The 27,927-nt window shown below is 40.8% G+C and overlaps 1 protein-coding gene across 4 annotated transcripts; it reads left to right on the forward strand.

The window, feature by feature from the left end:
- Positions 1–1,655: 1,655 nt before the first annotated feature.
- Positions 1,656–27,766, forward strand: LAMP2 (lysosomal associated membrane protein 2). Of its 4 annotated transcripts, none has more exons than XM_038415812.2 (9): positions 1,656–1,864; positions 7,502–7,620; positions 10,050–10,263; positions 10,901–11,062; positions 11,622–11,833; positions 12,495–12,614; positions 13,045–13,123; positions 14,514–14,681; positions 16,644–19,069. In XM_038415812.2, the coding sequence occupies exons 1-9, from the start codon at positions 1,786–1,788 to the stop codon at positions 16,781–16,783; spliced, it is 1,293 nt and encodes a 430-aa protein (XP_038271740.1). In that variant the 5' UTR covers positions 1,656–1,785; the 3' UTR covers positions 16,784–19,069. The 4 variants fall into 4 exon arrangements, with proteins under 4 accessions (XP_038271740.1, XP_038271739.1, XP_038271738.1 ...); XM_038415811.2 differs by lacking the exon at positions 16,644–19,069 and adding an exon at positions 25,189–27,766 and having other exon boundaries at positions 1,704–1,864; XM_038415810.2 differs by lacking the exon at positions 16,644–19,069 and adding an exon at positions 22,023–24,395 and having other exon boundaries at positions 1,704–1,864.
- The last annotated feature ends 161 nt before the right edge of the window (positions 27,767–27,927 follow it).

The following is a 27,927-nucleotide window of genomic DNA, read 5'->3' on the forward strand; positions in this document are numbered from 1 at the left end:
GGACATGAGCAGACCTTCAGATCTACTGCACAGATCTCTGCCACTTGAGTTAACAGAGTAATGGATAGCAATACAGTAATAGGTTGTCATCCGCTAGATTGACCAGCACTAGGGTTGGATGGGACACACACTCTGCCAGTGAGTTTCACAGCTATTTGTTGACAGCAGAGGTATATTGAGATTCAGGAATCCTGGGTTCCATTTCAGGCTCTGGAAGGGAGTGTTCTGCCTGTTTTCACCAAGCCTTGACACTGTCTGCCTATGCTCTTCAATCTGTCCTTGTCCCAGTCCTGTCTCTCTCCCATCCCTGGCTCCTTGTCTACCCAGTCCCAGGCTCCATTTCTCAGGTTTCTCATTCCAGTCCCCTCACAGGGCTTCTCATTCAATCCAATCTCAATCTCATCCCCATACCTGCCCCCTTCCCAATTCCCTGTCTCAGATCCACCCCTTTCCCTAGCTGCTCGCCCCAGTCTCCTTGTCCAGACAGTGCCAGTCTCCCCTATACTTTGTCCAATTTCAGTGTTTACCCTCCCAGTCAACGAGCTCCTAGTCCCCACTTGTTTCCTTCACCTGCTCCTGGTACCAGTCTTCTTGCCCAGCCAGTCCCAGTCTCCCCACCCACCAACTCTGTCACAGTTTTTTTCTCCCAAACCCTTCAGCCCCAGTGTCAGCAGGCTCCTTGTCCGAATCTGCTCATTTTCTTCCTGCTAGGCCAGCTCTTCTCTCCTCTGCATTCCAGTCAGGCAGCATCCTCCTCCACCCTGCCTGGGCACCAGCAAGGGGGTCATTGACAGCATAGGACAGAAAGGGTCTCCTGCTCTCAATTCTGGTGCCTGGCCTCTTGTTCCAGGAGAAACAATTACAGGGAAAGACTGACTTTATCCTGATACCCCTGCACCAGAGCATGCTCTGTCACTTTGTGGGGATAGCACTTGTGCAGCCTAGTCACATATAAATGCTGTGAGAAGATGGCACATGCACAGTCTGGTCATGACTCAGAGCCGTGAAAAGTTCAAGGTGCTAAGTGAGGGCAGACTCTTGAGGAATTTAGTTCCTAAAAACAGAAAAGTCTCTACTAAATGAGTGAACTGCCATTTTTAAAAGGCTTATAACCTGGTAAAATTTGAGTGTATTTTCACAAGACCAGCAAATGGCACCTCCCTGACACAAAGGCTTTACACCTTCAAATTGTATTTCTTTGTTCCAAAGCATGGGAGCACCAAAAATTTCAGTGTCATTCTGAGAAACGGCCGAACTGTTTTGGATGAAATTTAAAAAAAAAAAAAAAAAAAAAAGCCTGAGACAAACATGCTGCATGGAAAATTTAATCCCAAACAGTTAAAATTTGGCAACATTATAAGCAACTCAAAACAGGGTCTTAGAATGGGAAGTGTGAGGCAACCTTAGTAGGTGATGCTACCAGCCCCATTAATTAGAACACATTATATTACATTACTCCTCTGGTGGGGGATGATTTTTGAGGGATTACAGTTATTTCAGCCTGATGCATCCTTGCCCTATAGAGATAACATGCAGCCTCTTTTTCTAACTCTGAGATGGGAGGAAACAGGGAGCTAAACCCCAGTCCTATGTTGCATCCCTGATTTGCCTGCCCGCCCGCGTCATTTATGAGATGGACTATGCCTGTGACCCATAAAATTGGCGGCAGGGTGAGGCCGGCTCTGTGATTGGCTGCCCGCCGAGGGCGCCTCCCCCTCATATCACCGGCCTTGCGCTCTTGCTGCGCCCGTCCGTTCGTCTCGCAGAGCCCCTGCGCTGGTGAACATGGCGCCGCGCTGCCCCTGGCTCCGGCCCCTCAGCCTGCCCGGCTGCTGCCTCCTGCTCCTCGTGCTCGGCAGCCCCCGTGAGTGCCCGGCCTGGCGGCCTCCTCTCTCTCTGCGAAGGGCGGCGGCGCGCCCGGGAGGCGCCGGGCCTGGGAGAGGCGGGGGTTGGCCCCTCAGCCGGGGGGGGGGGGCGAGTGGGGTCCTGCCCTGGGGCGGGGAGTGCCGCGGGGGCTGCGGTATTCGGGGTGTGTGTGGGGGGTGCTGTGAGGGGAAGGGGGCACTGTGGGGGGGCGCCCTAGGGATGTGGCTCAGGGTTTGGGGGGGCGGATTTCGGGGGGGGGGTCTGGAGAGGGGGATTTTGTGGCTTAGGGTTCTCTGGGGGAGGGGCGCGCTCTGTGCGGGGTGTCAGGTGGATTTTGTGGGGGGGGGTAGAGGGAGCGTGTTGTTGGGGGGGTGCCCTGGGCGATGTCTGCGCGGGGAGGGGCGGTGTCGCCCCCCACCCCCCCCCGCGGCCAGGAGTTGCATTGCTGAGGTCGCACATAAGTGCCCGACGCCCAGGTGCTCACTTAATCCGGTGCAGGCGGCGCCAGGAGTAAAGGCCCCGGCGCAAGCGGCCGTGGGGGGAGCGGGCTGTGTCTACACGATGCCCCTTTTTGCGACAGCTGTGCCGCTAAAAGGTGCGCAGTGTAGCCGTTCTTCGTCGGCAGGGGAGAGAGCTCCCCCCGCAACAAAATATTGCACCCCTGCCCAAGGAGAGGCGGTACCTCTGGGGGCAAGAGGGCTCCTGCCGACGCAGCGCACTTCACACCGGCCCTTTTTGCCGGTGAAACTTTTGGTGGGTGGGGGATGCCTTTCACGCCCCTGAACTGCTAACATTTTGCTGACGAAAGTCCAGTGTAGACAAAGCGCCATCGTTTTTGTTAAACGCTTCTTTAATACTCCCTGGTCTACCTAACGGCTTCTCTTTCTTTGTTTAAGGTGGCATTTCAGTTTTGACTTCATAATACAAGGTCTGGTTTTTCCCACACCACAAACTTAGGCTAATCTTTTTTTTTTTTTTTTGCTACTGCTTTAGATAGAGGTGTTGTACCTTGATGTAGGGAGCACAGTCATGGGCCTATCAGTTCCAGCTCTGTATCTTCCAGATGTGCTGCCCTTTGAAAAATGAAAATGGCAATGAATTTGATCTCTTCTGGCTAGTTGCATTCAGAACTTGTTGTCAATGCTGTTTCTAGGCCCAGTGTATTGATATTTTTGCTGAATTGTGCTATCAGGTTAATCTTCATGACTATAATGAAGATATTGTAGTTGCTGGCTTTGTCCTTCCCACAGGGATAGGAGAATAGCATGGAAATAGATATGGGAGAAGTAGCTGTCTTTTTGTCTTGTATTATATCTCAAAATGTATTTGGATTAACAAAATACGCATTTTGATGGCTTTCTGGATTGTTGCGTTAGTCTTGTTCACTACTTAAAGTAGTAGGTATTCCAGAACATCCCTGGACAAGAGCCTCCTCGTGTAAAACATGTTCGTTCTTGTAGCCAAACCTGTCTCTACAGTTTTGCAGGTCCAAATAAGCTGCCAAGCAGAAATCAAAACTGTACAGGCTTTGCTGGAGTAGTACTCAGTTTGTTAAAGTTAAGTGGCATCTTTCCCCACACCTTACTAGGTGTGAATAACTCAGTGGTTTGACCATTGGCTTGCTAAATCAAGGGTTGTGAGCTCAATCCTTGAGGGGACTAGTTGGGGATTGGTCCTGCTTTGAGCAGGGGGTTGGACTAGATGACCTCCTGAGGTCCCTTCCAACCCTGATATTTTATGATGAATGTGACTTTTTTTTTCATGTAGTGCTTTTGGTGCACTATCCTTTCACCATTGGGTGACTTAATCCAAAATTTCAGACTGGTAGCAGTGTTAGTCTGTATCAGTAAAAAGAACGAGGAGTACTTGTGGCACCTTGGAGACACACATTTATTTAGGCATAAGCTTTCATGGGCTAAAGCCCACTTCATCATATGCATGCAGTGTAAAATACAATAGGAAGATGTAAATAAATTTGTTAGTCTCTAAGGTGCGACAAGTACTCCTCATTCTTTTTAAACCAAAGTGAGAGTGATGCCTGGTCTCCACCAGACAGCTCAGCATGTGAAGCCCCTTTCTCAAAGTAGCTTTGCCCTTTTGGATTAGGGGACTAATCTATACTACCAACTTTTGCTGGAACAGCTGTCAGTCACAAATCGCACCTCATCACACCCCTTACTGACATAGCTATTCCAGCAAAAGTTTTGTAGTGTAAAGTTCCTTTACTTGCTACTGCTAGGGTTACCATATTTCAGGTTCCCAAAAAGAGGACCCGGGGCATACTAACTTGAGGTGGGGGACAGTGTTGCCCCCTGTCATGGTGGCAGGGCAGCTGAAGCCCTTTGGGGACTGCTCCCCCAGGACGGGGGGGGGGGGCGCTGGATGTGTGGGATCCAGCAGTTGTGGCTTGCAGGGGAATGGACCAATCAGCACTCTTTCTGGGATGCAGCTTGTTCTGCTCTGTAAACCACGCTCCTCCTCTCCTCTTCCCCCCCACCCATGTTATTTGAAAACCCCAGACGGAGAAAGCGGGCTTAAAAAAGAGGCTATGTCTGGAAGCCTCGGACATATGGTAACCCTAGTTTCTGCTACATCCACCGCCACATCGGAGCAAAAAACTTCTTTCTTGTTCTTCTGGCAAAGCAGGTACTTTCAAATTTTATTTCTGTAGGTCGTGGTGGGTGGTAAAGAGGACATTGATTGAGTATTAGGTATCCAACTTACGCTTTTGAGTAGGGACCACCCTACATTAGGTATTTGTCAGAATCACTAAATAACCTCTAAAAAGACTGATCTTTCCAATAAGTAGAGGATGTTGCTCTAAATTCTGCTTCCATTCTGCTCTTCCTTATTGGAATAGTCCAGCTGCAAGGCAAAAGGATAATTTTACACTTCAGTTGCACCTTTATCGAAACATGTTAGCCTTTTATGAAGGTTCATAAGTGGCTTTCTGAATCTGTAAAATGGGAATGAGGCATAGAGGCAAAGAAACTTACTGGAGCAAGTCGGTACAACAAAATAGAATTGAGTTCTTGCTATGAGTCTCTGGCCCAATCCATGCTGTTTTTCAAGACAATATGAAGATAGTAATTACAGTGCTAGCATGTGTTGTGCTCTGTGGCTCATAAAATATTTATCATGAACATTTTTTTAATGCTGTGGACTTTAATAACAAAGCCATGATGTGCCCTATGATGATGACAACATGAAGACTATGGAGTTGTGTATAACTGCCACTCTTACCTTTGTACTTCTTGACCTGATTTCCATGTGACAACTTTTTTTACTACAATCTTGCAATAAGATTGTGCTGTCAAAACTTCTTGCTTTCTTATATAGAGCAGGAAATAGTGGTGACACTCATCGAGCAACACTAAGCATCCCTGTTGTTGAATATGTGATGGTAGAAAACCATATCAAAGTGGAATTTTCTGTGACCGGGTTCAAATGAGTTTTAGCAAACTGTATTGGTAGAGACTGGAAACTTGAACAAATTCTGGTAATAGTTAAATGCAGAGGCACTTGGAGACTCTGTAATGGCTGCAGTCAGCTAAACTCAAAGCTATCTGTTAGCATATGGCGGGGGCACAGGCAGGAGCGTAGAGAAGGAAGGCAACATTATGGAGAGGATAAAGAGAAATTTGTCTAATAGTGTGAGCAGGATTTTCCCTAAAGAAAAGGGGGAGTAAGTATATCTGGGGGCTGACTAGTACATATGAGGTCTAGTAAGGAAGCTTGGACACTTACTTGCAAAATCTTGTCTTTTAAGTCTGTTACAGCTCATTCACTGCTTAAGTGTTCTCTAATGAGGATTGCTTTGAAACCTTGTCCATTACAAAGTTCTTTTTTAAAAAAAGAAAAGGAGTACTTGTGGCACCTTAGAGACTAACAAATTTATTAGAGCATAAGCTTTCGTGAGCTACAGCTCACTTCATCGGATGCATCGGATGAAGTGAGCTGTAGCTCAAGAAAGCTTATGCTCAAATAAATTTGTTAGTCTCTAAGGTGCCACAAGTACTCCTTTTCTTTTTGCGAATACAGACTAACATGGCTGCTACTCTGAAAGTTTTTAAAGGTAGTGGTGGGGGAGAGAGGAAAGGTGGTTGTATACCAAAACAATAAATCCCCAAGTACTAACACATTCTTCTTGGGGGGAGGGAGGGGAGTGTTTTGACTGGCTTTTCTGAACACTGAAGTGGGACTAACAAATGACCATGCATCACTGCATAGGTAGGCTGGCTTATTCATTGCAGTGCTTAGACTAAAATTTCTCAACACTCTTATGCTTTCAGATAAACCAAACTGGAATTTTAATCACTCACTGTACTATAACCTTGGATCTAAATGCAGATCAGTGTTATCGCCCTAATGTGGTGTAATCTCTCTACCACTACAAATTCTTTGTACATAACAAGTACAATTTACCATGTTCCAAAGTTCCTTTGATAAAGCTTCTCAAACCTGGTCTTTGGTACTACTCATACCATAGAACGTATATAAATCTGTTCTGGCTTGTCAGTAATGATAGGATACGATTCAGACAGGTTTTTCCTGGCATTTTGTTGACTAGTCCTCTGACTCTAAAAGATCTTTTGAAAACGATGGCAATCTGTAGTCCAGTATCATTAAAGCTGACTTACCTGTCAGCAACTATGGAGCTTGCAAGCTGAACCATTTCCCAATGTTAGTGGGTTTTTTACACTGCATCTCAAAATGCCTTTGAGAATAACTCAAAGGGGAAAAAAAAATCCTCAGTGTTTTGTACAAAGGAAACTTAAGGTGACCTATGATATTAAAACAGGACTTGTGCTCTTTTTACCTGGAATGCCTCACTTTTTATATTGGGCAAGACATGTATTTCTAACCTCTCTTCTGAAGAATGTAGCTAGCTAGTAGAAGCATAATATTGCAGATACCAAGAAAGTGAAAGTAAGGGAAGTGCCACCTCAGTCAGATTTGTTAGACTTTTTTTAGCTGACCATTTATGAAGCGTCAGAAGGGGAAATTTGCTATCCAGGCTCTTCAGTTTAAGGTCAAGAAACTCAAAACACAATTTTTAAAAAGAGCACAAACTGTCTTCCTTTGCAGGTCATCTTAGGTCATAATTTGTTGATAAACTAGACCATGATGACTCCTTACAGCCATTACCTCACTAGCTAGTTCAGGGAATTCTGTCTTGAAGTTCTAAACATCTTCAGTGTTAAAACCTTAATTAAATGAATTATTGACATAACCTCTTAAGCTTTGACAAGCTGCTTAGCTCATGCACAAAGTTCAATGTGCTCAAATTTTCTAAACTTGTTCTTGCTTTCTAGCTCCTGTAAGCAAAATACAAATTCTGCTGAGCTAAATTTGTCTGCATCAGACAACTGATATGCAAAACGTTCCTTATTTATCAGGACTGGATAAAATTCAAGAAGTCTTCTGCAATTTTAACTTCAAAATCCAGCAGTTATATCCTGTTTCTAATTCTAGAATTAGAAAATAACGTAACTTTCTTCATGTCTCTAGGAAAAAGCCTGAAAGAATTTGCTTTGTTTAAAACATTTTGTGATGTAATGAATGAATTTGTGAAGTATACAATAAAATGAAATATCAACATCTTATAAGCAAACAATTACTGTATGTATTGTAGGTTTTTTCCAGTCGCATGCAGTGGAAGTAGATGTGAAAGATCACTCCAATACTACATGCATATATGCAAAATGGATGATGAGCTTCTTGATAAAATATGAAACAAACAGTAGTGAATATGTAAGTACTGAATTTAGTGTTAACTTCTGCTATTGGATGTACTATCCATTTCACTTGTCTGCTCAGTCTTGAGAAAATTCAAAACAATTACCCTTGTAGATAGTCCTGGTAAGTTTGAACAATAAGTCAAGCTTACCTCTTTTAAATAGCTGGTCTCAACCTTTTTAAAGGGGCAGTCAGGGTTTTTGTTTAACTTACGTAATATATTAGTGTTGGCATATTATGTTTTAAGTAACATTTTACTCAGCTTGGACAAGAGGTTAGTTTGACTTTCTTGATCTTTCTTAGATGGTCCTCTGAGTTAACACTGGGTAATATTAAAACTTATGAGTTATTTCAAACAAATATCTCATCTAGTAATCTTAAACTCTCTGCTGAATCATGTTTAACTCTAAAACAAGGGCTTCAACCTACTTGTTTGGGGGTGATTAGGAAACTTTTGAATCTCACTATATTCTAATCTTCCACTCTTTAAAAGCTTCTAGTTCTTATTGTTGCAAGCATCGCTTTCCAAGTGTAAATTGAGTCTTCCTCGGTCTGTAGATTAAGCAACAGATGCATTGGATCACACTTTTCCAGCAGAACAAAATTGATGTAATTCTTTAAGTCTTCACTGCTACTATTCAGAGCATGTGGACAAGAGTGAAAATAAGATACAAGTTTCATTCTTCAGGAGCTTGGGAAAAGACCTGGAGCAGGCTGATCCAGAAGATAAGCAGAAGGAATGATAGAGTAGCAAGACATTACAGCTGTCACATTAGCCAGGAGGCTCTGGTGAGGGAACAAAGAATGAATGATCATTTTGCATTCCAGCTAAGTGGGTAGTGCTCATAATTAATTACAATGTCTGGGTATACATGAAGCCAGAAGCTATCTTTCTGGTCAGGAACAGCATGCTTTTTCCAACAGATTTAGGAGGATTGGCTTTTCACCTGAAAGTGGCCCCTGGACACTTAGGAGGGATTGGAGGGGACAGGACTGGCTTCATCTTAGTTTACAGTGACTGTGTATCTGGAACACTTCTCAAACCCTGTGTGAGGGGAATAGGTGACAGTGAGAAGAGAATGTCTTCCCCAAACTCACTTTTTTTTAAAGTTGACAAACCATGTTGTAAAGGAAATGGAAGAAGAGAAAAGAAATAGCCACTGAATGTTTCAGGGAGGGAGGCCATGATAGATTAGAGTGGAGTGAAATCCAAAAGGGTGTAAAGTATAAAACATAGCCACTTTCTGTCTCATACGTTTTAAAGATTTTTCTCCAGCTAGTAGACTAAGTATCGGGCTAACAATTTATTCCCAAGCCCTTACTAAAACTGAATGACACTACGTCATGCTTAGTACCCTACCAAATTCATGGTCCATTTTGGTCAATTCCACAGTCCTAGGATTTTAAAATGTACAGTTTTATGATTTCAGCTATTTAAATCTGAAATTTCAGTGTTGCAGTTGTAGGGGTCCTGACCCAAAAGAGTGTGTGGTTTGTTTTTGTGGGGGGGAGAGAATGTCACAAGGTTATTGTAGGTAGGGTTGCAGTATTGCTGTCCTTACTTCTGTGTTGCTGCTTGCACTGCCTTCAGAGCTGGGTAGCTGGAGAATGGCAGCTGCTGGCTGGGAGCTGAGCTCTGAAGGCAGAGCTGCTGCCAGCAGCAGCGCAAAAGTAAGGATGGCACGGTATTGCTACCCTTACTTCTGTGCTGCTGCCTGCAGAGCTGGGCCCTCAGTCAGCAGCTGCCACTCTCCAACCACCCAGCTCTGAAGGCAGTGCAGAAGTGGCAATACCACAACCCCCCCAAAACTCTTGTGACCCCCCCGTAACGCCCTTGTGGATCAGGACCCCCAATTTGAGAAACACTTACCCATTTAGTATACAGATACTAAAGAGGACATAGTTTAGGGTAAAAGCACACAAGACCAGATTTCATAGTCCATGGCATGTTTTTCATGGCACTGAATTTGGTAGGGCCCTAGTCATGCGGCATGGCTCTACTCAAGCCAGTAGCAGGTTCTCACTCAAAACCATAACTGTTAAGTGTGGTTCTGGCCACGCTGCCCATACGTAATTACTTCAACAAAACATCAGTTTTCCTCGGTGTGAGTGACCTTTGAAGTTACTGCTGTAATGTACTATCCAAATGCTAGGGTGGCATTGCAGGCAAGTTAAGACCTTTGGCTAGATCTTTCAACTCTGTTGTCTCATGACTGAATCCAACACAGCACTTTTCTAATTCAGATGGTGGTAAACTCTAGAACAATGTGTAGAATGGAGTAACTTTCTTAACCCTTCTATGAGTTCAGTTCTCTGTTCCTATTTCTTTATTTACATTAGGAATTGTTTTATGGAAGCTTCCACTTCAAGATTATGGAACTTTCCAGGAAATACGCCAGCATGAGGAGAATATCTGTCTGAATTAAACTACCTTTCTCTTCTAGAAAAATGCAACCTTAAACCTTACATCTACCAATGTAACACATGACCAAAGCACCTGTGGCGATAAAATACATGCCCCACTACTAGCAGTACAATTTGGAGCAGGTCACTCTTGGAGTATAAACTTTACTAAGACTAATGAAACTTATCAGGGAAACATCATCTCATTTACCTACAACACCAGTGATGCAGTCTTTAAAGATGCTAAAACAAAAGGTAATATGTGGGATTTTATCTTGTGTGGCTGAACAATGACTAAAGATAAACTACAATGATTGCAATATACCATCCCTCTAATTGTTTTTATAGCTACTTATTCCTTTGCCCCAGTCCTTTTTTTTTAACAAGTGTTGCAGACAATAAGAGCATCCTATCTGTTTTTATGAATGTATTGTTTCTAGTAATCTACTAGACTCTCCCTCAATATGGATGGGGAAGATTTAAGTGCTTGCTGATTTTCATGTGCATTACTCAGTCTCTAAGAACACTAGTGCTATGATACAAATCATTACAATGCACAACACTTTACTAAATATGAGAGTGTGCATCTTGGACAGCTAGTAGCAAAGAACTAACTTTTGACCCCTTTCCTGTACCTTAAGAATTTTAAAAGGAAGCATCCTGCTGGGAGGAGCAGTTTCTTTTCCAAGACTTGTTTAGTTAACTCTGTAAACTAAAGGACCCCTCTACAATACTTAAAATGAATACGTGAAGGGGTGAGGAGGGGAAAAATGTGTACCAGAGGTGTTAAAGGTGGCTAAACTTAAAGGAATCCTGTTCCTTGTATTAACTGTAAACTTTCTTTTTTTCCTGTCTAAAATACATGAAGATTAATCTGTATTCTTGCTTATAGGACTAATTACTGTTGTTGTAAAGGACACTCTGCCTCCAGTCCAACTGAATACGGTCTACAGATGCCGTCACCTTGATTCTATTGAAGTGGCAAATGTGTCCCAGTTCTTCTGGGATGTCACTCTGCAGGCTTTTGTTCAGAATGGCACTGTTAGTAAAAATGGTAAGTCACTTAAAATTGTGTGTGATGGCTCTGTATCCAAACTCCTTACAGTGCAGAGTGACTTTAATGTTGTAAAGTAGTGAATCATGAACTTGCAGTGAATTGATGCTTATCTTGCCTAAACTCCCGAGAACCAACATGAGTATAAACTCCATTTGTCCCTGTTCATATCATGAATCAACTGCTGTTCTGAAACTCGATCAGTGGAGCACACTCACTTGGCAGTCTGTATAATTTTTAGGAACTGCGTTTTGACTAATGACTTGGGATTTTTAAATACTCTGATCCTTTAACTAATTGTATCACTACAACTGGATCATGAATCTCAAGGTACCTCTGTAAACAGAAGTCATACTGCCTCTTAGTCCAGGACTCAAACATTTTGAGCCTCAGGTGTCCAGTTCAACAGTGACTAGCAGGTAGTCTTACTAAAGACCACAGCAGACATGACAGCAGAGCCATCTGTAACAAACCACCTCTGACAACTGCTTAATGTTATAAAAATGTATCTTCATGCTGATATAGTAGCTAGGAAGTCACACGCTACTTTTTTTTTCAGATTCTACATGTGAAGCTGATAGATCTACTGTTGCACCTACCACTGTTGCCAACTTAACTACTGCACCTATCACTACTGCTTCATCACCTCTGCCAACTACAACTTCTAAACCAGTGGAGAAACCACTCACTGGAAACTATTCTCTTAAAGATGGCGATAAAACCTGTCTTCTGGCTACAATGGGGCTGCAACTGAATGTCTCCCAAGAGAAGGTGCTGTTTTTAATATTTTAAAAGCAAAAAGGAGTGCTGCAATATTTTCTTGTTTGCATAAGTATGCATATGTGACTAGTACCTCACAACTTCACCAATATTTGGCATTCCCTTTAGTGTTATGAATGTCCCCTCTAGTATACATGTATCAAACCAATTGAGGTTTGATATCTATCTCCAGAACTCTACCTACCTTTTTAAAATGGTAACTTGCTGAGGAATATCTTGATATTGTAACCTGACCAGGGCATTTCAATAGCTTTTTAAGGCTGGGACCTGCAGATGCTCTGCTTGGTTGCAGAGGAAGCCCAAATTAAGGCATCTGATTTGCTCAAGCTGTGCTATTTGATTAAAATAAAGGAAGGATCTGTCTTCAGCTTCATAAGAGCTGAATGGGGGAGTGTCAGTGGGCAAGATTTCTCCCCCTGCCTCCCCATCTTGTCAGGACTGCTAATCTTAAGTGTCACTTAAATAGCTTGGCTGAACATGATTCAGTCTACCCTAGCATGAAGACTCACCTTGTTTATGATACACTCTCTTGTAGAGAGTAGGATTAAACATTGAGGGGGAAATAGGAAGTTCCTTCCTTCTGACAGCAGCAAAATTCTTTTTGAACAGCTAGAAGCCTCTTGACTGACAAGTGTTTGGTTTTTAATTTCAGCCTGTTTTGATTAACATCAACCCAAAGACAACTTTTGTCACTGGTAGCTGTGGCAACACATCTGCTACTTTGCGACTGAATGACAGCAACAGCAGGCTTATTGATTTCACCTTTGCTATTGTAAGTAATGTATTACAGTTGAGCACTAACCTTCCAATTAAATCTTCATTTCTTATGTCTAAACACTTTTTACATAATGCCTGTATCTTAAAAGCTTCTTACGTACTTGATTGTTTCTAACAGAGTTGTATAGGTGGCTGGTATCTTACTCTACAGGTGAAGCAACTGAGTCTCTTAATTGACTGCCCAAGGTTACCTAGTGGCAAAATGGGGATTTGTGCTCTAGGAGTCTGTTTCCAGTAACATGCTCAGTACAGTAAATATGCTCTCTATTAAACTGACTGCACTAGTGTGTCATCTTTGTCAGTAAATGCTTTCACACTTTTAGTTTAAAAGTGCATACTGCAAAGGTAATCTTCTAAATATATGTACTTGTGTGTGGAATAAACCCTTCAATTTTAACACCAATGGGATTTTTTTTCTCAAACAGAAAAACACAAGTGCAAACACACAAAGATTCTATCTGAAAGAAGTGAACATCACCCTGATCGGCTCTATAAATGGCTCTGGTAAGATACCATTTGGCTTAAAGAAAGCACTTCAGTGTTGACTGCATTCTATCTATATTTAGTAAATACTAGTCAACTAATTTTTTAACCAATACTAGTTCATACTCCATGGTCAAATCTACAGTGACTAGCTATAGTGATAAATTGTGTCTATTTGCTTTAGAGAGTGCTGTAACTGGCTATTTTCCTTATCCCATTTTGGTCTTGTTACAACTGTGGAGCATGTATCCTTGCTTACCTCTGAAGTTTCCTGAAGTGCAGTAAAGTTTTTAAAAATTAGTTATTGGGAAAGGAGATGCACAGCTACATTGATGACCATCTTTGGTAGGAGAACCCTGAGTGAGCAGTTTTCATTAATAGGCACAGCAATATTCTTTGCAAAGAGGTGCAACCTATAAGACTTAAGCATATTCTTCCAGATCAGCAGTTCTTAAGCTATGGAGTAGGAGGTACAGGAATTTGGGGAGGCCCCCAGTTTGTGCTCTCTTGACAAACTCTGGCTGTCAGCCCCTGGCCGCTGGGGCTCATGCAGAAGGGTTGTGCGCACCCAGGAGGCAGGGTAGGGGATAAAGCAGACTGCAGGGGAGGGATGGACAGACAGATGGAGCCCCCTCACAGCGGTCCAGCGATAGCAGCACAGAAGTAAGGGTGGCAATGAGGGACAAAGTCTGCTGTAAAAAGTGATATCACTTTTCACTTTGCCACCCTTACTTCTGTGCTGGTGCAGAGCTGGATGCCTGTATGTACCTGGAGGTGGGGTGTTAGCCATAAAGGACTACAGACACACAGAAGGGGTGTGTGATGAAATAAGTTTGAGAACGACTGTTGTAGACATTTGTCTTACACATCTAAGGTAACTATTCTCCCATATGGAAGGAGAACTTATCTTTCCAAGTTCTTCCGGATAACTGAGAATTCTCACTATGTAGCATTTCAGAAACCAAAGTTTTTTAATTTTAAAATTCTTAAATATGTTTTTAAAAGGGGATCATGCTGGCCTACTACTACATTGGCAATAATCTCTGTAATTAACAAGATGTCTACATGTCTAAACTTTGTCTTAGACAGTTTTGTGTTGCAGTGATGAACTGCAAGGATGTGTGAGTAACTATTGACTTACATTTTCAGAAGATTTAACATCTGTAATTATTCACCTCTCTTCTGTACTGAAGCAGACTTCCTGTAGTCAACAGACTTGTAACTCTCCTCTAAACTGCTACATAAACACATTTCAGAGGAAATAATACTGAGAAATGGACTTGGTAGCCTTCTCTGAATAGGCTTATGATCTTGATAGTGCACCTTTTGAACCTGGCACTCTTGATAAATAGACTTTAGGCCATAGAAAACTCATCAACAAATGTCCATATTAGAGTATTTTCTTTTTAAGAACGTTTACATGCTGGAAACAACAACCTCAGCATCTGGGACACCTTCCTAGGCAGCTCCTACATGTGCCAAAAAGAGCAGACTGTTTTGGTGACTGAACAGCTTCAAATGCATACTTTTGATCTAAGGATCCAGCCATTCAGAGTACAAGACAACAAGTATTCTAAAGGTAAGAACAAAACCAAATCAAGCAGGCTTGTAGGGTGCTCTAACAAGGCTCATAACATAGGAGAGGATAAAAGCTTTATAGATACTAGCATAAGTAATCCATTGACCAGTACTTTATTTTTGCTTAAGCTAAAATGAGACTAAAATTTCCATTTGGGAAATGGCACCAGCCTTCTATCCTGGTTGATATGAACACCTTGCTTTTATCAATGTTTTGCCTTGGAGAAACCTCCCTTTAAAAAAAAAAAAACACACACACACACTCTGAACTGGCAACAGCCCCCTTAGGCTTATACGGAAGGGCCTAAAGACATTGACTTTGTGGCTGTGGAGGGGGGAGGAGATTGCCATAGAGAACCACTATTGACTTACTGAAATCTGCAAATGCTGAGAGTGAAGGAGACTGCCCAGAGTGCTGCAAGAAATAATGGAATGAAGCTTGGAAAAAGCATTTCTGCTGAATGTAACCCAAGCTTTTTCTCATCATACTGGAGAGGGAAAGGATGATTCAGGTGATGGGGGTCCAAAAGAAGGAAAAAGTTCTTACTGCAAAGGACAACCTTGCATTGGCCAGGGGTATGGAAAGACCTAATCTGTCTTGTCAGTAATTCTGAAGAGATGCAGTATAAACAGTTCTAGATCTCATTGTGGAAGGCCAAATGCGCTTCTGCATAATTCTTTAAGTAGTACTTGAAAACTAGGTATGTTACAGTAGTGCTTGCAGCCTGCTTCTGGGTTTGGATCCATGTGTAGACTGATAAAATATCTAAGTTAGGATGGAAGGTGGAAGTGTGCCTTTAAAAGAGAATTTAAAAAAATCCAGTTTTAAAAGTATATACTACAAGAAGACTTCTCATCATAGTAATATATATTGGTATTGGGAAAAGGTTCAGGAAAGGGCAACAAAAATGACGGGGTATGGAACAGCTTCCGTAAGAGGAGAGACTAATAAGACTAAGGTGTGAGGAGGATATGACTGAGGTCTATTAAAATCATGAGTGTTATGGAGAAAGCAAATAAGGAAGAGGAGTAAATACCACAACACAAGAACTAGGGGTCACCAAATGAAATTAATAGGCGTCAAGTTTAAAACAAAAGGAAGTATTCACACAGTGCACAGTCAACCTGTGGAACTCTTTGCCAGAGGAAGTTGTGAAGGCCAAGACTATAATAGGGTTAAAAAAAAAATAAGTTCCTGGAGGTTAGGGCCATCAACGACTATTAGCCAGGATGGGCAGGGATGGTGTCCCTAGCCTCTGCCAGAAGCTGGGAATGGGCAACAGGGGATGGATCACGTGATTACCTGTTCTATTCATTTCCCTCTGGGGCACCTGGCATTGACCACTATCGGAAGATAGGATACTGGGCTAGATGGACCTCTGGTCTGACCCAGGTTGGGCATTCTTATATTAACGTTGAACTCCTTAAATACTACTAAATGAGTTCTGATTGTAATTGGCACTCCCTGTTACAGCCACTTCATCATCTACATGTTAGCTTATGACCGCCTCAGTAGGCTTTTCAATACTGAAACAACACTGCTTTTGTACTCCTTTAAAACATCTGTGTGTACACTTAAGCCTGATTTACACTAATCTGGCTTTTTCCAGCTTTGTATTTAAGTCTCCAATAGAATTGATACTGCAATTACTCATTATTCATCTAATACAAGTTTGGGTTAGCTGACACACAAATTTATCCTCTACAATTCCTTCTAATGCCTCTTAAACTTTATAATTTTAGTAAATAAGCTACTGTATCCACCAAAAATGCCCCAATTTGCTAATGATTAATGCATAGGGAAACTACCGATGAATCTGTACAGTTTTCTCACTAAACTATACAGGTATAATAAATACTTTGAGCCTTCATGTTAAGGAAAATATTTTTGTTTCCCAAGAGGTACAATAGCCTGCTGTCTCTCTTTATTTATTCCTTGTTGCAACCTTTTTCTCATCTACAGCCCAGGAGTGTTCGCTGGATGATGACACCATTCTAATACCAATTATTGTTGGTGCTGCTCTTGCGGGCTTGATTGTCATTATAGTGATCGCTTACATAATTGGCAGAAGAAAAACCTATGCTGGATATCAAACCTTGTAAATCTGAATGTGATCACTGTTCCAGTTTCACTTTAATGAAGCAAGTGCAAGCTTCCAAATGCAAACAAACCACTTCAAGTAAACATTTGCATCATCTAATTAGGGCTGGAGACTGTGGGTGCTCTCTCTTTTTTGGTGTTTTGTCAGATAAAACAATGGGAATGTAACTCTACTTCCTGCACTAAGAAAAACATGCGGGTTTTGTAGTTGTACTCGAAGTAGCAAATAAGCCTTATTTGACAAATTATTAGGTAAGATATCTGCAAACAATTATTTGGGATTCATGTCTGCATATTACAAATACTAAGCTAAGCAGGGAAGAGTCTGAAAAGGGAACAGTCTAAATTAGGGCACTAACGATGCATTGGGCAACTTGTAAAATTGCATTAAACTTGTACTTGTCTCACCTGCATTCTTTAGTTACCATCGCAATTGCAGGGTAACCTGGCTGCCTTTAACTGTATATTAAACCTGGAATACTTGCCAGGGACTTCAGAGTGCCTAGTATCTCTTTTCTGGCTCATAGTACTAAATGCCATACGAATGGTTTTTTCAAGCAAATTTATGCTAAAGTGACAGTAGTAACCCACTTAATTCCAGCAAGAGCTGCAATAGCTCCCTCTTACTTCGCTGGCTTCAGGAGCCATTCCTCTTGTTTACATAGCTAAATGAATGGGTTAACTTAAACTTCAATTGGTGTATGTGGGAGTTAAAGCCCAGTTTCTAAATGCTTTAGAAAACTGTTGTGTACAAGTGACCAGAAACCTAGTGCCTGTTACAACCTGGCATCCCCTAAGATACCAAAACAGACACAGTTCTACTAAAATAGTACAGTATTCCTGCTGGCACCAGCCTTAAAAAGGGAATAAGAACCTTAAGTATTTAAAGGGCACTTAACTTTGTATCATATCTTGCACAGAAAGTCTGTCTTGCTCACTTCCTTTGAGTGATGTCTGTTAAAGAAGCTCTCAGTTTAATGATCCAAAATCAATTGTCACGTCAGCTGTTTTTAAATCTCCATATTAAAATCGTTCTTTGCTAATCAAAACTTGCATTGTAACTGTCCCATGATGGCATCTCATCTGCTGATTCATGTACTTTGTGCTTAATTGTGTGCTGTGCTGAGATGTAATATTGTGCATTTGTGTGTAGGAGTTACTAATGCTGTGAAGAATGCAAAAAGTAAAGTGTAAGTCTCCGAGGCTGACCCACTGCACTTTTTTCCTTGCTGTTTGGAGTAGGCCCTGTACTTAAAACAAACAGAACTGTAATGCAATTGGACTGTTCCTTAAACTGAAGTTACGGAGAGACTAACGCTCACTGTATATCTTTTAAGTTTCTCTGGTCTCCTAATCAGTGTGGTGTAATTCATGGTGCACTGCATAAAAAAGGTGACCTTTCCTAAAAGGAATGAGTTTCATGTTAAAATAGACATGGATTGGTCATATTAACAAACATAGGACAAGCTGAATTTTACAGGGAAAGCTGGTTCATTATTTTAAAATTTGGCTTGGAATTGTCATGGTAATGTTTGTTTATGGGTATACAGAGCTGCTTGTGGCATGTTTTGGTTATGCTCTCTAAAAACAATCAGTAATACTAATTTGGTTCCCAGTAACATGGTTGGATTTCATAGTGACGTATATTTAGGACTCTGAATAAAACAGCAAGAATAGCTGGATAACTCTTACTAATGCTTGTTGCAAGCAAAATTCAGGCTTTAGTCTAATATCACATCTTTTTTAAAAAAAAACAAAACAAAAAAAACCCCTAGAAATGTAAATGGGAGGAACTAGCTTCAAACTTAAATTCTTAATCTGAGAATTTCTCCAAAAACATAAATTGCAATTAAAGGTATTTTAATACAACAGTTCTTATAGAAAGTCTCTTTTTGTAGAACTCCAGTGATTGTTGGTGTTTACATGTGCCAGTTATGTACTTTTTACTTAGCATTTACCACAGCTATTTTCCTTGTCCATCTAATGTCTTCGATCTCCCAGGTTTCTATATGCAAACTATTTCTGAAATTCAGACTAAACTCTCACCTTCTCTTTGAAGGTGTAGAAATGTTACTTAAGGAAAACCCACTGGATTTGTCCAAGAAATTGGCTCTGAAAATACTAGATCTGGTGTGCTGGTAACTGGCTCATGTAAATATCTAAGTTTCATGCGTATGCTTAAACTGTTTAAATCACTAGTTCTCTGTATTGTATTTCTCCATAGGGACTTGCTTGTCAGTTTACTCTACATATTGCTTTAAACAATAAAGATTCTTCTTTTTCTTAAAGAACCTTGGTAACTTTTTTAATTAAAGCAATGATTTCTTGAACTGTAGTAATTTAAGAAAAATAGACTACTTGACTAAAATGATTCTTATTTTAGATCAGATTCTCCATCCTAATTGTTAAAATTGTAGGACCACTTTCTTTAATCTTCTCTCCTGTTGCTTAGTTCTCTCTGCATCTTTCTGTAACACACTAGGAGGGACTGTCTGCTTATAGGATGCAATCTTTTTATAAAACCACTAGTCTAGAGATTAAATCAGTTCTGTTTAGAAGCTTGGCTATCCCATTTTAAACTTGTAGTGAACTGTAAAACACCTCCCAAACCAAGTAGACTTTAAAATCTAATTTCACTAGTCAAACTTAAACTGACGGAAGTATTAGTCTTGGTTATAACTAATGCAGCAAATAGTTCAGTGTCCCTTACAAATTCTTCTCTTTGGGAGTGGCTTCTCTTTATCAAGCCTAAATTTACCTGAGGATAACTTCATTCAGCAGAAGTGGAGAAGCTGTAGGGACTTTTCTCAAAATTTTGCTTGCTTGGTAAGGCTCTTCCTATATGCTAGGATCTATCTAAATCTTGCTCCTAGGAGGGGAGATAAGCATTTTTCCTGAAGCTTTCCAGGAAAGCTATCTGTTGCCGATTCTGGTAATTAAGCCTCCAGTAATATCAATGTACCGTATATATTTGTTCATAAGCCAAATATTTTTGGTAAAGAGATGCATCAGAGTGGGGGTTGGCTTTTATAAATGGGTCTACACCAAAATTTGATTTTAAACTCTGAAATCATTGAATTGAATATCTAATACATGGTCGTTCTTTACCTGGAGTATCTGCAGGCATGGAGCCCCTTGGCTCCCTGTGGCTGCGGTTTGTTATTCCCAGCCAGTGGGAGCTGCGGGAACAATTGGCTGGGAACATGAACCACAGCCACAGGGAGTGAGGGGCTCCATGCCTGCAGATGCTCCAAATAAACAAAACATCCCAGCTCACCAGCTGCTTACCCTGATGGGCCAGGAGCCAGTTTGCCAACCCCTGAAATATAGGGTCGGCTTATAAAAGGGTCATAGTTTTTACTGTTTTTACCTATCCATCTGGGGGGGGGTCTGCTTATAAATGAACAGGCTAATGAATGAGTATATACAGTAATTTACAAAGTGCAATAAAGGTACCTAGCAGTTGCCTCACTGTTGGATGCTCCACATGGTCTAGAAGTAGTGGCATGCAATGCTCATATTGCATAAACCTGTCCTGCAGAAAGCCATAGAGCAGGCATAAAATTCATTCTGAATAGGGGAGACTTTTCTTAGTGTTTCTGTAGTTAATCAAAATAGAATACTTGATGTAAATGTGCTTTCTCTATTGCTTGTGTTTCAGAATTGATTACCTGTGCTGCTTGTCCTAAATATTCATAAAAGCTTTTTGACAAAACAAATAGCTACATGTCTAACTCATGGGGAAAATGCTGGGTATGCAGATGTACTCACCACCATAGAACCAGTCTTGTCTCCTTACAGATTCAGTGCATTAGCTAAGATGTCAAACCATGCATGAATAATGATGCTGTAGCATATGTCCCCTGTTTCAAGAGTGAATACTAGAACACATCTTCATTTGCCTACCCCGATACTGATATACTAGTCTGACTTTTTGCAGAGGAACCACACATCTGGTGTACACAATTGTATTGATAGTTTGACTGAGGAGGATGAGTAAAATCAAAGATCCTCTTTGACCCCAAGCCAACAGCCAGGAGTCAAATCAGTCAGTAAAATCTCACTGCCTTTCCTTTCAGGCTTCATTAGAGTCAAAACCCCTGCTAAAAGAACAAGGAGTACTTGTGTCACCTTAAACTAACATTTATTTGGGCATAAGCTTTTGTGGGCTAAAACCCACTTCATCAAGTGCATGTAGTGGAAAATACAGTAGGAAGATGGTGTGTATGTATTAGACAGAACATGAAAAAATGGGTGTTGCCATACCAACTCTAAGGAGACCAATTAAGGTGGTTAATTGATTAGTCTTGTTAGAGTTGGTATGGCAGCACCCATTTTTGTGTGAGATGATCTTCCTACTGTATTTTCCACTGCATGCATCTGAAGTGGGTTTTAGCCCACAAAAGCTTATGCCCAAATAAATTTTAGTCTCTAAGGAGCAAAAAGAACGAGGAGTACTTATGGCAGATACAGACTAACACAGCTACTCCTTCAAAAGCCCATACTATGATTGAAGTCAAAAACAGTTTAGACTATCTACAATGTCACCGTATGTATCTTAAAAACTCAATCTGAGCTCAGTGAAGCTTTACACAACTTCAAAACTACCTAGAAAGTTAGGCTGAGGCTGTCTTGGTGGAACCAAAGTCTAATCTTAAATGGAGCTTAAGCACCTAATTCCCTTAAGATCCTCTGAAAAAATATCTTCCAGGATGAGACCATGGTGATTAAAATTGCAAATTTCTAAACTTGCATCTTGTAATAACTTAGGTGACTGTATTTGTAGTCCTTAACTTTTTTTTGTTGTTCCAAAGCATTTTACTCTTCATAAATTAGAATCTCTAATGAAGAGAAGTAGGTTGTTCACATCTTCAACTGAACTCTACTCCAATGCAAAGTAACAGTTTTCAACATCACTGTTTCTTTCTACTTAACTGGGGAAGGTCTGTCCTAATGAGACTTACAGGGGAAATTCTGACCAGCAGTAAAGTCCAAGATTGCAGGGGGGTTGGAATAATGTATTGTCTAATTTCATCTTATACAAAATGGATTCCAGAAATTTCATGTTAGTCTTAAAAATGGGGAGGGGCAGCATTGCAGTCATTATTTATAAACAGGGTTGGGTTGAAGGAGAGTTCTAATACTGGCTGGAAAGCAATGTACACCATCATGGAGGGGTTGCAGTGTTTAATATTTCAATTTAACTGGCTTTCTTTTGAAACTTGCCCTCTTTCCATCTAGCTGAAGACTGCAGCCCAGATGTGGACAACTTCATTGTGCCCATAACAGTGGGAGCAGCTTTGGGAGGATTAGTTGCTCTAGTGCTTATGGCTTATTTTGTGAGCCACAAGAAACAGCGTAATGCTGGATATCAGCAATTTTAAATAGGGGAAAGTTGTTGTGTTTTTTTTTTTTAGGGGGTAGGGGGGAAAACTGTCTCCTCTTACATCTGAATGGTTTTCTCAATTAGTTTCTGGAAAATGACATTGGTTTAAGAAACAGTTAATTTTTAATTAGGACTACAGCTGAACTTGACAACTCACCTTGAGTGATTTAGGCTAGTTCCTTGATCAGACTAAAACTTGTTTCCATCTTCTGGATGTGGATGTGATTGATGCTGCCAAAAACACCAATTCAGTAATTCTATGATCTATATGTACACAGTGCCTGTATGTGAATAAAGTTTTGTTCCTAAGTGCTGTGAATGGCACTTAACCAGTACTAAGTTTGCTGTGAATGTCTTCAAGTATTAATGTATATAATCATACATTGCAATTTCTTTTTACTACTAGTGATAGTGCCTTATATACAGTTTGTCAAATATTAAAGCTGTTGTGTGAATGACCCTACTAAAAGGTTAAAACTGACTTTTGCAACTTAAAGATGCACTGTGTGTGGATATAATTACTTGAGTATGCCAGTATAACTTGCATGTTCTTTCTTTTCTCTGGGTCATTTTGTATAGCTGGTCTACAGAACAAAAATATTTCTAAGGATACTATAGTAGTTTGAGCTACTAATTAATGGATCTCATGACTGTTTCCGATGTCAAAAGCTGATATTCAAGAGAAAAGGGAAGAGGTTCCAGTCCAACCCAAGTCTGTACACCCTTAATGTGAACTCTCATGGTCAGTCTGCATAGCTTCCAAACTCCTCCATGAGAATATTTCCCCTTTCTCTCTCTGGAACAGACTTGCTGTGATAAGTAGTAGAATCAGTTAGTGTACAACTGTCTATATTTCAACTTGCAAACTTGGTAGCCACCAAGTGTGGAAAAGTTAGGTTCCCTGACCATTCTTCTGTGATCTGAAAGGGACCTCCCTCTGACAGAATTAAGGAGATGCTAAAAGTAGCTCAAACTACTATGCTCTCCCTGCCCTGCTAATGTAAACTTTTTTTTTTTAAATCTACTGATGGCTACTTGGCACCTTTCATCAGTAGTGAATTAGCTTATTTTAGTATTAATGACTTTAGTATTCCTAGGCTCTGTTTAATGTTAGTAATCTTACCAACCAAAACTGATTCAAAGTAGCAAGTGGCCAATTGTCCTTCCTCCCTTGCATTGCTGAACTGCACAGCAGCAGCTTCTGAATTGGAATGAACACTGCTATAGGGGCTAGACTTTGTGTATTAATTGGATTAAAAGGGGGAAAAAAATATAAAATTGTTGTAAACCCAGGCTTGTCCTAATGGATAAGTGGCAACTGGTTACTAGGTTAATATATCTGAGCTAAATTTGGCACAGTAACTCTTCTAAAACAGTGGTTCTCAATCTGTTTAGCATCCTGGATCACACATGCATCTCTCTGTATTGTGGGCAACACACACACACTACCTATATGGCCCTGAGGATGCCACATAGGCCGCAGTTGTGTGCTGATTGGGCTGCAAGGGGCCTGCAGGCCATGGTTTGAGAACCACTGCTCTAAACAAAAGCTAATTCAATTAGATTCGTATTACTGGGCAGCGTCTTAAAGTAGTAAGTAGCTGCTACCTTTTTACAGAGTGCTACATCTGTACAAGACTTATCTTCTATTCAAGCAAAATCTATTCTTCAGGAATCTCCCCAAGCTTTAACAAAGCCCTCCACTTCAAAATCACACCACCTGGATTGGGGTGAACTAGGTTAACATGTTTATAAAAGTTCTTTAACTCATACTGCCTCTTGGGGGTGGTCATCCAGTAACAGCCACTAGCTTGGGGCGTTGGACATGTAATTACTTAGTGCTACTCTAGAGATTTGTTTTCAAAGCAAAGTCAAACCACTTTTTCCTTCCAATAGTCCAGTGGGGTAAGTATTTCTCCTTACTTTACACACAGGGAAAGTGAGGCAGAGTTGTTACATAACTTGCCTGATGCTTATAATTGGCGTTGGAGTCCCATTCTCTGAAAAAGGCCATATTGACTCTGAATGTAGCATTTGTACCAGAGAGAAATTAAATAATGTATACTTCAAAACTGTGCAAACCCGTTTTGTAGCATTATAGTGAATGTTTGTTTTTTTACAATGCTGTGTTGATTTTTAATAAGAACTACGTAATGCTTCTCTGAAAGCAATACCTCCATGACATTCTTTGTACTGAATGGATCAAAAAATAAAGCTATATGCCCCAATGGTGTGTCTTTCAGTGTTTTCAGCTACCCTGATATATTTTTGGTTGTCTTTTTTACAGCCTTCTCTACAGTGCTGCTTTCCATATTATCTATTTATGCTCTCCTTCTTTCCCATCCATTTCTGAAAATGCACGGTGGTGTCTGAGTGGATGAGAAATCAGTTGGGGGAGATAGGGGGCATGTAATACATTTTGTCATTCTGGTGCTTTAATCCAGGTTAAATTCTCCTAAATCCATATGGTGCTGATCAGATAGTATGTCATCTCAAAGTTAATACTTGTCCTGGGTTATGGGTGACTTCAGTGGAGAGAGCCACAGGTGGGGAGAGAGCAGAACATTGAAAGTGAATGCTAATGTGAAGATCTGAAAAGAGGTCTTTACCCTATATGTGGCCAAATGTGATAGATTTCTTCATAAACACTTCAAATGCACTCTCTGGCTAGAGGCAATCCAGTGACTATTAGCTAAATTGTCTAGAAGAGAAACAAAGAGCAATTGAATTATGCTAAGCTGTATGGGGAGGGGGGACGGTGAATGAATAAGTGTTGAGACTGTAACTAACGTCCTGATCCAGAGAGATGTTAAACACGTGCAGCTCCTATTGAAGAAATAAGTTCTGGGTGTTCTGTACCTATCAGGATCAGATCTAGAGAGAGATGGCAGGTTTAAAAAAAAAAAAGTGGAAGAGGTTTAAAATAAAATTGCAAGTGTCTATTTGCTCCCTGCTTGATTGGTTTCTAATGCATGGTTTCCCTACTAACTTCCTCTCCCTCACTTTTTTTCTTTTCTACAGCTGAAGAATGCTTTGCAGATTCTGACCTGAACTTTCTTATCCCCATCGCAGTGGGTGTGGCACTTGGCTTCCTTATCATTCTTGTCTTTATCTCTTATGTCATTGGAAGAAGGAAAAGTCGTACTGGCTATCAATCTGTGTAACCTTTTCATGCTGCCTCTGTTGCTTTTCTCCCTTTACGGAAGTTACTAGTTTATGGTTTTCTTTTGACAAATATATTAAAAAACAAAGGATAATGTATTTGTGCATATGATTGTGAGAACAAATTTAGACTCACCTGAAGCTACTGTAAGGCTTTGGAGTAAAATTAATACTGCTCCAGGAAACACTTAAGATGAGGACCAATACCTGGCCCCTGCACAATGTGATTATTTGACCTGAAAAGGCCCAAGATAGGAATGCATCTTACTTGCAGCATTTTTAATCTCAATTCTTTTGCATAATATCACAGCTGGCGAGCGAGTTTTTATTTTATATGCGGCTACTCAATTTATTTCAGATAATGCTGAAGTTAAAAAAAAAAAAAAAAACTCTGCTAGAGTTGAATGCTGTGCAGCGAAGGATTGTGTGTGCTATTGGACAGAAATGCAAAATCCTTTCTAGCATTCAATTAGAAGCAAACTTACTACTGCTGCCTTGTTTCTGTTTTTCATGTAGCTGCTTGTTCTTTGGGGTTAGTTTAAAGCTGCTTTTCCTGTTGCATTCAAAGGTGGTTCTTGATCCTATAGTATATTACCTAGAAGTTCCTTCTCTTAGTAACTAGTGTACTTAATATCTGCATGGAAAGGATTATCTTTTTTTAAGTGTAACAACTTACCCAAGAAGAGAAGAACCTGACCTTAGTGAACAGACAAAGCTTTTAAGGAGGCCTGCTCCTAGCTGTAGGTATCCTATGCTGCTTTTATTCAAAGAGGACAGTGTTAAGCATCTTCTGTTTGCTAACCAAAAGATTCTTCTGCTCCCTGACTTTAATTGAGCCTATGTTTGGGAAGATTTTGAGTTCACTGGATCTAAGTTTTCATTCTGTCTGTGTAATCTAGACCTCTCAGCTTGTATTTCAATTGAAGGAACTCGTCTAACTTTAAACCTCTCAAACTCCACAGAGGTGTGCTTTTATTCTGTTTTCCAAAGTAGTCAGTATGCAAAATGCTGATTGTAAAGGATGAAGTTATAGAAAACCACAGTAAAAGAAAGTGACCCCACCAAAGAATGGGATGGTATGCAGGATCCAGTCAAACTCCCTCCCCGTCATTAATATTGTCATACGCTTTGAAGGCCTATGTTCCATGTCTGGGCCTTAGCAGAATGGAAGCTAGTTATTTTGGATTAAATTCTGCCACTCCAGGATGGGTACATTGGGACAGGAGCATCTTCTGCCATGGACCCCCTTTGATGCAGACCTGCAGAAGCTAGTTCTACTATTATTGTGCTCTCTTTTATGCTAGGCCATGTGACTAGCTGAGGTGCTGGCATCATCTTTGCATGGCTTTTAGTAGCTGGCAGTAGGCAGTGTGGGAATGTATTCAGTACTCTTCTGTAGCATGCATTTAGGATGTTACTGAGCCACTGCGGGGGCAGACTGCTGCAGAGCACCTCCACTTCATTTACAGACAAGAGTGAGATCATGATTTGGGCCTTCATTTTACAGATTGTTTGGGTCTTGGAGGTGGATGAGGGTAACTGGGCTAATTAAGTCAAATCAGATGAGAAGTAGTCTTTTGTTTTTCAATTACTGGCTCACAGTGTGTGTTCAGCCATGTGTGGATGAGCCTTGTGTCATATAAAGAGAAAACCCATGAAGTAAGCTGCGATGTTCAATCAATACGATATAGGAGGATATGGCACAGGAGGTGCCGAATGTAAAGTAGAGCATGTAACAATTCACACTCAGTGTGGCTTTCTTTAGGAGCATAGCTGCCTTTAAAAAACAAAGTTTAGTAAAAGCACACATGGGCATTGTCTACAAGAGGTGTTCAAATAGACTTACATTTGTGTGTCACTGAGCATGGAAGATTGTACAATACTGACTTTCATTTTAGAGAAATGCTGTTTAGACTTCTATCACAAAACTTGCTTTAGTCCTGTTCTGACTGCAGGATCAAACCTAAGCTGTAACTGCATCTTCTAATGGGACAAAAATAGGGCCCTCCACAGATATGATCCTTTCATGATGGGGACTTAATTTAAGCCCAGTGGGTTGGGTTTTTGTCTCCCATTTTTAACTCTTGCTTTCCATGAGTGGGGGAGTGCTAAATGGGCTACTCTGGGCCTAACACACATGCCCCTCAAAGCATGTCACCTTCACTAGGCTGTGAGGTGGGTTCTATTCCTCCTGTACTGCTATTCTTCACACATAGCATCCATTTAATCCAGCTGGTGACTTTTTAATAATAAAGTGCAGCAAAAAAAAAAAAAAAATTAAGTGCTATTTTGGACTTAATGAGAAGTCAAAATCAAGCAAGCACTTTATAAAGTTATTGTAGAACAAAATGATATAAACATGCTTCTCTGAATTTGCAAAAGACTGTATAAATGTGCTGATGAAGACAGTATATATATTAAACAAAATTAACTATGATTGTCTAGTTTTGCTCAGTGTTAATACTCTTGATAGAGAGGAAAAGTGTTCAAAAGTCGCATTCATAAGGGGCTGGCGTGGCTTAAGTTTCAGTGGCAATGAAAACTCAATCACCTCTTGCTCTCCTTCAGCCCATGCTCCTTTCAGGTAAGGACTGAGGC

The sequence above is a fragment of the Dermochelys coriacea genome, chromosome 9, assembly GCF_009764565.3.
Source record: "Dermochelys coriacea isolate rDerCor1 chromosome 9, rDerCor1.pri.v4, whole genome shotgun sequence".
Lineage (NCBI taxonomy): Eukaryota > Metazoa > Chordata > Testudines > Dermochelyidae > Dermochelys > Dermochelys coriacea.

Coding starts and splice junctions, on each gene's coding strand:
- LAMP2 (XM_038415811.2), top strand. CDS start 1,786: ATGGCGCCGCGCTGCCCCTGGCTCCGGCCCCTCAGCCTGCCCGGCTGC. Junction 11,063..11,621: donor TGGCACTGTTAGTAAAAATG/GTAAGTCACTTA, acceptor TTTTTTTTTCAG/ATTCTACATGTGAAGCTGAT. Junction 13,124..14,513: donor CGGCTCTATAAATGGCTCTG/GTAAGATACCAT, acceptor TTTCTTTTTAAG/AACGTTTACATGCTGGAAAC.